At 38.9% G+C, this 9,395-nt stretch overlaps 1 protein-coding gene across 3 annotated transcripts in view; it reads right to left on the bottom strand.

The window, feature by feature from the left end:
- Positions 1-881: 881 nt before the first annotated feature.
- The window catches only part of SCAI (suppressor of cancer cell invasion), a 96,961-nt gene continuing 88,447 nt past the window's right edge, over positions 882-9,395 (bottom strand). For 2 of the 3 annotated variants that reach the window (XM_017548334.2, XM_017548331.2), the window contains one exon: positions 882-1,734. In XM_017548334.2, coding sequence (XP_017403823.1) covers positions 1,588-1,734 — 147 coding nt within the window. In that variant the 3' untranslated portion in view covers positions 882-1,587. The remainder of the gene's footprint in view (positions 1,735-9,395) is intronic. The other variant, XR_001830857.2, reaches the window with a different exon arrangement.

Here is a 9,395-nt window from a genome sequence, read left to right as displayed (position 1 = left end):
TGGCGGCTCATGCCTGTAATCCCAGCACTTTGGGAGGCCAAGGCAGGCAGATCAAGAGGTCAGGAGTTTGAGACCAGCCTGACCAACATGGTGAAACCCCATCTCTACTAAAAATACAAAAATTAGCCAGGGGTGGTGACGGGTGCCTGTAATCCAAACTACTAGGGAGGCTGAGGCAGGAGAATTGCTTGAACCCAGGCGACAGAGGTTGCAGTGAGCCAAGATCGTGCCACTGCACTCCAGCCTGGGCAACAAGAGCAAGACTCCGTCTCAAAACAAACAAAAATTACAGTATAAAATTTACCTAGGGTCATGAGAAAGAGATACCAAAAGCAATCACCTCACTTCCCCTGGGACTGCCAGATGTGATCCTGTACAGAAAATCAGGTATAATGCCTTTCATTCACAGATTTCTGAAATTGAATGCTGGGTAATCAAAAAGGAGGGGATATCCTAGCTAGTGACTGAAATTATAAAGGGAATGACAGGGAAGGAAAACACAAAAAAGAAAAATTCTTATAATATACACTGAGTCTTATTTAAGATAATAAAAATTTTGTGCATTAATATAAATACTAAATACAGGGAATGTTAATAAATCTTATTTCCAAATTGTCAATACAAAATCAACTTACATTTTAGGTTTCATAACACCCGTTAATCCTTACCAAAATTCAAAACATCTCTGACTTTGAAGTCTCATAAATTTGAAAGAGGTAAAAAATTAAAACTTTATACTCTATGCCACAGATATCAATCCAGTCTTTAAACGTGATCTCATAAACCAAGAGTTTAAATAGAATTCCTATTGGAGACATTGTATTATGAAACCAATGACATGTTTTTTTGGCTGAAATATTTCAAAGTTGTTTCCTTTTTCATTTCCAGCATTCAAAGACTACAAAAAAAAAATATGGAAGTAAATCTCCTAACACAATACTCATACATTCCAAGTAATATTTACCATCTCAAGTCCTCAATTAAGATCTAGCTTTCAAATGCAAATCAATCCAATTTCTGAAATTATGACAGTATTGAAAGAAATTAAATGATTTCAAAAACTGGCTTGATCATGTTTCAAAGAATCAAACATTTTTCTACCAGCTAAGTTGGAAAGAGAAAAAATATATGATGGAGGGACTCTGTTCTTGATTTTCAGTAGTCCATCGTGGCTAGCTTCATTATTATGAACCATTACATATTTCCAAATCCAGACATTTAACTTATCCAAGTATAAGAGTTGGATTTACCTCATTATACAAAAATAAATGGTTTACTCTTCTCAGGGTGAGAATAGTGACTATTTGAGTGTAGGATTAGATGTAGGAGGTAAATATGCATCCCTCGAAATCAAAAAATAAAAATTCCAAGATTGAGATTTTAAAAGACCTGAAAGGTTGCATTTTAAAACAGTTAGCTAAAAGTGTGAACGTTTTTTTTTCTTAGTTTTTTTTTTTTAAAATGGTGGCCCTAAATTAAAAAATAAAAAGTAAGTAACACCACTATATGTCTGTTATCACATTAGAAAACTGCACCATTTAAAATTTGTGGAAAATGAAAACTTGTTTTGACAAGAGGGTTTTTGTTTTAATAGTCATCAATGGTATTCTCAAAGAACACGTTTCGAACATCCAGAATGGATGCTAATTCCAAAATGTGCTTCTGGAGATGAGGATTCTCCACTGTTTCATCCCTTGGCAGTTGTGGATATGATTCTGGATAATTTCGTGTTTCCTGGTAGGCAAAGAAGAGAAAAGTCAAGTTTTGTAGTCCAATGAAATAAAATGATACACATAGATACAGTGTCGAGTAATATAATATGTATTTTCTCTTTTATGTTGGAATAATTCTTATTAATATATTTGTTGAATATTGAATTGCTGATATTTAACCATTTTGACTTCTAAAAATGACAATTTCATATGGTTCAATGTAATATATTCATTTAATGAGTTATTCACAAATGTTTACTGAGGTCTATTGTTGCTAGGCACTACGATCTGTACCATGTGGAAACCGTATAATTCATGCTATTGGGGGGGAAAATCCTAACACATATAGAATTTCAACAAGTATCTGTTAAATAAAAAGATATTGCTTTGGAAATTAAAATGAGGCTGGGGTTGCTGGCCATGGTGGCTCACGCCTGTAATCCCAGCACTTTGGGAGGCAGAGGCAGAAGGGTTGCTTGAATTTAGGAGTTTGAGACCAGCCTGGGTAACACAGTGGACTCCCATCTCTATAAAAAAGAAAAAAATAAGCTGGGTGTAGCGGCACCATGCCTGTGTTCCTAGCTACTTGGGAGACTAAAGCAGGGGGACTGCTTGAGCCCAGGAGGTCAAGGCTGCAGTAAGCTGTGATCATGTCACTATACTCTAGCCTGTACAACACAGCGAGACCCTGTCTTAAAAAAAGAAAGAAGAGGGAAAAGACATGAGACGCATTGACAAGGTCAAATTAATGGGCCTTGGCAATTAATTATGGGATAGGGAGGTATCAAAAATGACTAAGATTCCAGGAATGCATGATGACTTGAGAGAAGACTGGGGAGCTTCTCAAAGAAAAGGTGAGGTAAAGGATGAGCTAATTTGGGGACAGTATAAGGCTTCAGGTTTTAGGTATACTTTATTTGAGGCAAAATGATAATACCGACAGAACTGCCCCTCAACCAGAATTTGCAAATTCAGGGCAGTATCTCAGAAGACAAGTTGAGTGTACGTAAATACTGATAGAATCTTCATGGAGATAAAAACTGAAGCTATCAAAATGAATCAGATTCCTAAGAATATTAGCAAAGACAGTGAAAAGAGTTAAGGAGGGATAAAAAGGGTAGAGAAAAATCAGAAGAAAAAAGCAAGCATGGGAGGCTGAGGCAGGAGAATTACTTGATCCCTGGAGGTGGAGGTAACAGTGAGCTGAGATCACACCACTGCACTCCAGCCTGGGCAACAGAGTGAGACTCTGTCGCAAAAAATAAAAAAGCAACCAGAAAAAATAATAAAATAAAAAAATTGATGTGGAAAAGTTTGACTTGGAAACAAAAGAAGACAATTTCAAGAATTGGGTAATTCTCATTTAGAAATTCATTTTTTAAGACAGAGTCTCGCTCTGTCACCCAGGCTGGACTGCAATAGCATGATCTTGGCTTACTGTAGCCTCCACCTCCCAGGTTCAAGCAGTTCTCCTGCCTTGGCCTCCTGAGTAGCTGGGATTACAGGCACCCGCCACCACGCTGGCTAATTTTTTGTATTTTTAGAAGAGACGGGGTTTTGCCATGTTGGTCAGACTGGTCTTGAAGTCCTGACCTCAGGTGATCCGCCCACCTTGGCCTCCCAAAGTGCTGGGATTACAGGCGTGAGCTACCAGGCCCCACCTAGAAATTATTCTTCATTTGGTCAGTTCTATAAACTATAATCCTGCCATACATTTAAAATTTCCTAAAGAAGTTGCTTCTTTTCTATATATCTCATGCAACAATTCACACATGTAAATGTTAACTTCTCTCTTTCTGCTATAGGACTCACTTATCTCACATTACAAAAATAAAAATTTTTTTGAGACAGAATCTCACTGCGTTGCCCAGGCTGGAGTGCACTGGCATGATCACAACTCACTGCAGCCTCGACCTCCTGGGTTCAAGTGGTCCTCCCATCTCAGGCTCCCAAGTAGCTGGCACAACAGGTATGCATAACCATGCCCAGCTAAATATTGTATTTTTTGTAGAAATAGGGTATTGCCATGTTGGCCATACTGATCTTAAACTCCTAAGCTCAACCAATCTACCCGCATCAGCCTCCCAAATCACTGGGATTGTAGGCACAAGCCATGTACCCAGCCATGATTAGAGGTTTAAATACTGCTATTTCAGAAATTGAAAGAGCAGACAGAAAATCAACAAGAATGCAGAAGATACAGAGAACACTCTTCAAATTAGTTTAGTATCAAACTGAACTAACTGACATTTTTATATAATTCCATCTAGTAATACCAGAACACACCGAATTCTTTTCAAGTACAGATAAAACCACTGCCAAGAGAATTCATAGGCTGGGTCAAAAAAAAATCTGAATAAATTTTAAAACTGAAATTATACAGTGAAAGCAATGCTTAAAAGGTAAGTACTTCTATGCTCGGTAGTTACACAATCCTCCCACTGAAACATCATGGCAATCTCATGAGGTAGCTTTTGTTATCATTTTACAGATAAGTAAACTAGGCTAGGAGAGGTGAGATCACTCTTCAATGCCATACAGCTAGCGAGAGGCAGACTGTATTTCTTTGTAACAGTTTTATTAATACACAACTAACATACCATACAATTCACCCATTTAATGTGTACAATTCAGTGGCATTTATTATATCCAGAAAGTTGTTTAACTATCGCCACAACCAATTTTAGAGCACTTCATCACCCCCAGAAGAAGACCTTTATTCTCCCTTATTTGCCCCAGTCCCCTCCCTCAGCCCTGGATAACCCCTCATCTGCTTCTGGTATCTACGAATTTGCTTATTCTGGACACTCCACATAAATAAGCCATATAATACGTGGTCAAAAATAAAAGGTGGCTGGTGCAGTGGCTCACATCTGTAATCCCAGCACACTGGGAGGCCAAAGCAGAAGGATCACCTGAGGTCCGGAATTTAAAACCAGCCTGGCCAACATAGTGAAACCCTATCTCTACTAAAAATACAAAAAATTAGCCAGGCATGGTGGTGTACACCTGTAGTCCCAGCTACTCAGGAGGCTGAGGCAGGAGAATCACTTGAGTCCAAGAGCCAGAAGTTGCCATGAGCCAAAACTGCGCCAATGCACTCCAGCCTAGGCAAGAGTGAAACTCAGTCTCAATAAATAAATAAATAAACATAAATGTATTAGAAGAGAAGAAAGGTTTGAGATCCAAGCTTAAAACACTAGAATTAATATAAATTAAAGTAAAAAGGAAACAATAATAAAGTATGAATGGAAATAAATGAAATAGAAACGAGAAACAGCTACTCAGAAGATGGAGACGGGAGATCTCTTGAGCTGAGGATTTCCAGGCCAGCCTGGACAACAGAGCAGGACACTATCTCAAAAATTTAAAATAAATAAGGCCGGGCACAGTAGCCTGATTTATTTTTTAGTCTCTACTGAAAAATATAAAAATTAGCTGAGTGTGGTGGCAGGTGTCTGTTATCTCAGCTACTCAGGAGGCTGAGGCAGGAGAATCACTTGAATCCAGGAGGCAGAGGTTGCAGTGAGCTGAGATTGCGCCACTGCACTCCAGTCTGGGCAACAGAGCGAGACTCTGGCGATCACTAAAAAATCAGGAGACAACAAATGCTAAAGAGAATATGGAGAAATAGGAACACTTTAATCTGTTGGTGGGAATATAAATTAGTTCAACCATTGTAGAAGATGCTGTGGCGATTCCTCAAGGATCTAGAAATAGAAATACCATTTGACCCAGCAATCCCATTATTGAGTATATACCCAAAGGATTAATAAATCATGCTATTATAGACACATGTACATGTATGTTTATTGCAGCACTGTTCACAATAGCAAAGACTTGGAACCAACCCAAATGCCCATCAATGAGAGACTGGATAAAGAAAATGTGGCATATATACACCATGGAATACTATACAGCCATAAAAAAGGATGAGTTCATATTCTTTGCAGGGAGACAGATAAAGCTGGAAACCATCATTCTCAGCAAACTGACACAAGAACAAAAAACCAAACACTGCATGTTCTTATTCATAAGTGGGTGTTGAACAGTGAGAACATATGGACACAGGGAGGGGAACATCACATATTCAGAAAGCTGAAATTGGACGCCTTCCTTACACCTTATACAAAAATTAACTCCAGATGGATTAAAGATTTAAACATAAGACCTAACGCCATAAAAACCCTAGGAGAAAACCTAAGCAATACCATTCAGGACATAGGCATGGTCAAGGACTTCATGATTAAAACACCAGAAACCATGGCAACAAAAGTCAAAATAGACATATGCATATAGAAAATCTTAAGGAACATACAAGAAAGCTAAAAGAACTAACAAGTACATTTAGCAAGACTGGCAGGATACAAGGTCAACTGTATTTACTTATTTTTTTGAGATAGGGTCTCTCATTCTTTCACCCAGGCTGGAGAGCAGTGGCACGATCATGGCTCACTGTAGCCTGACCTCCTGGGCTCAAGTGATCCTATTATCTCAGCGTCCCAGGTAGCTGGGGCTCTGGGGACGTGCCACCATACCCAGCTAATTTTTTGTACTTTCTGTAGACACGGGGTTTCACCATGTTGCCCAGCTGGTCTTGAACTCCTGGGCTCAAGTGATCTGCCTGCCTCAGCTTCCAAAAATGCCCAGCCAAATAACTCAATTTTTAAATCATAACAAAACATAAAATACTTTGGAATAAATTATAAGACACATGCAATACCTGTATGATAAAAACTACAAAATCCTAATGAAACAAACTAAATATTTAAGTAAATGAGGATATATACCATATTGACTAAAAGATTCAATATTATTAAAATAGTAATTCCCCACAGGTGAATTATACATAGATTTTTAATGTAATTCCAAGCAAAATGTGACAAGGATGCTAAAATTCATACAGAAGTACAAAGGAATTAAAACAACCAAAACACTTAAAATATTTTGGGGAAGAGTACTCTCCCTATCAGATTTTAAGACTTTTTTTTTTGAGACGGAGTCTTGTTCTGTTGCCCAGGCTGGGCAATCTCAGCTCACTGCAACCTTGGCCTCCTGGTTTCCAGCGATTCTCCTACTTCAGCCTCCTGAGGAGCTGGGAGTACAGGTGTATGCCATCACGCCTGGCTAATTTTTTTTTTTTTTAATTTTTAGTAGAGATAGAGTTTTACCATGTCGGTCAGGCTGGTCTTGAACTCCTGATCTCATGAACCATCTGCCTTGGCCTCCCAGAGTGGTGGGATTACAAGCATGAGCCACTGTACCTGGCCAGATTTTAAGACCTTTTTAAAGCTACAATAGTAAAGGCAGTAGTGTGTTTGAAACAAATTCTGTAAATCAATGGAAGAGAAATTAGAGTTCAGAAATATCCCTATACATACATGCTTAATTGATTTTCAACAAAGTTACCAAAGTAACTTTTTTGAAAAATATTTTCAACATATGGTACTAGAACAACTGTATATCCATATTAAAAAACTTTATCTCACACTGTAAACAAAAATTAACTCAAACCATAGACCTACATGTAAAAGCTAAAACTATAGGCTGGGCAAGGTGGCTCACACCTGTAATCCCATTACTTTGGGAGGCCAAGGAGGGTGGATCACAAGGTCAGGAGTTCAAGACCAGCCTGACCAACATGGTAAAACCCTGTCTCCACTAAAAATAAAAATAAAAATATTAGCCGGGAATTAACCAGGCATGATGACATGTGCCTGTAATCCCAGCTACTTGGGAGGCTGAGGCAAGAGAATTGCTTGAACCCAGGAGGTGGAGGTTGCAGTGAGCTGAGATTGTGCCACTACACTCCAGCCTGGGCGACAGAGCAAGACTCGGTCTCGAAAAAAAAAAAAAAAAGCTAAAACTATAAAACTGCTAGAAGAAAACATGGAAACACGGGAGAACGCCAGGTGCAGTGGCTCATGCCTGTAATCCCAGCACTTTGGGAGGCCAAGGCAGAGGGATCACTTGAGGTCAGGAATTCGAGATCAGCCTGTCCAACATGGTGAAAACCCATCTCTACTAAAAATACCAAAAAAATTAGCTGGTGTGGTGGCAGGAGCCTATATAATTCCAGCTAGTCAGGAGGCTAAGGAAGAATTGCTTGAATATGGGAGGTGGAGGTTGCAATGAGCTGAGATCATGCCACTGAACTCCAGTCTGGGTGACGGAGACTCTGTTTCAAAAACAAACAAAGAAACAAACAAACAACCTGTGTAACTTTAGGTAAAGATTTCTGGGAAAATACACAAAAACACAAAGAAGAAAAGAAAAAACTCATTAAATTTTTCATTGTAGCTTCAATTTGCATTCAACTAAACCTAATTTTGATGAAATTTTATGTTTTTAAATTTTGATGAAATTTAAAATGTAAATACCTCTACATATCCATCAGAACGGTCAAATTTAAAAGTCTGACAACAATGTTGGCAAGAATGAAAAGCAACTTTCAAAAGCTACTGATGAAAATGCAACTATGGTGCAACCACTTTGAGAAAAGGTCTAGCAATTCCTTTTTTTTTTTTTTTTTTGAGACAAAGTCTCGCACTGACGCCCAGGCTGTAGTGCAGTGGAGTGATCTCAGCTCACTGCAACCTCCGCTGCCTTGGTTCAAGCAATTTTCCTGCCTCAGCCTCCCAAGTAGCTGGGACTACAGGGGTGCGCCACCACGCCCAGCTAATTTTTTTGTATTTTTAATAGGGACGTGGTTTTACCATATTGGCCAGGATGGTCTCCATCTCCCGACGTCGTGATCCACCCGCCTCGGCCTTGCAAAGTGCTGGGATTATAGGCATAAGCCACCACACCCAGCCGCAATTTCTTATAAAACTAAACACATACCCATACTATGACCAAAAAAATTCAAAAGAAATGTCTGTGCAAAGACTTGTACAAGCCTTTTTATTTATAATAAAAAGCAGTTTTATTTCTATTAGTCAACTATTTTATTTATTTATTTATTTATTTATTTGAGATAGGGACTCCCTGTTGCCCACGCTGGAATGCAGTGCATGATCATAAGTCACTGTAACATCGAACTCCTGGGCTCAAGTGATCCTCCAGCCTTGGCCTTCTGAAATGTTCAGATTACAGGCATGAGCCACCTGCCCTGTCCTGTAATACCCAACACTGTAAAACTGCCCATGTATTCATCAGGAGAATGCCTAAACTGGTATATTCAGACAATGGAATACTACTCAATAACAAAAAGAAATGATCTACTGATACCTGGAACAACAGGGATGAATCTCAAGAACAATGCATGTGCTTAGTCACAGAAGGTTTACACAAGAGTCCATACTGTGTGATTCAAGTTCATGAACAGGTACAGGTAATCTTGATGAAAACAATCAAGAGTGACAGCTTCTGGGGTAATGGGTAGAGGACTGACTAAAAAGCGGTACAAAAGAAACACTCTGGAATGATGCTATCTTGTATGAATTCAAAAAGTTTAGATTACACAGGTATGTTTATTTCCTCAAAACTCACTTAATGGTATATTTTAATTTTGTGCATTTCACTGTATGTAAACTTTACATAAGAAAGAATTAGTAGGCAGGGCATGGTGGCTCACGCCTATAATCCCAGCACTTTGGGAGGCTGAGGCAGGCAGATCACGAGGTCAGGAGTTCAAGACCAGCCTGGCCAACATGGTGAAAACCCGTCTGTACTAAAATACAA

Source organism: Cebus imitator, unplaced genomic scaffold, assembly GCF_001604975.1.
Source record: "Cebus imitator isolate Cc_AM_T3 unplaced genomic scaffold, Cebus_imitator-1.0 Scaffold206, whole genome shotgun sequence".
NCBI classification, from domain to species: Eukaryota; Metazoa; Chordata; class Mammalia; order Primates; family Cebidae; genus Cebus; species Cebus imitator.
This window is presented reverse-complemented; position numbering and strand designations above follow the sequence as displayed.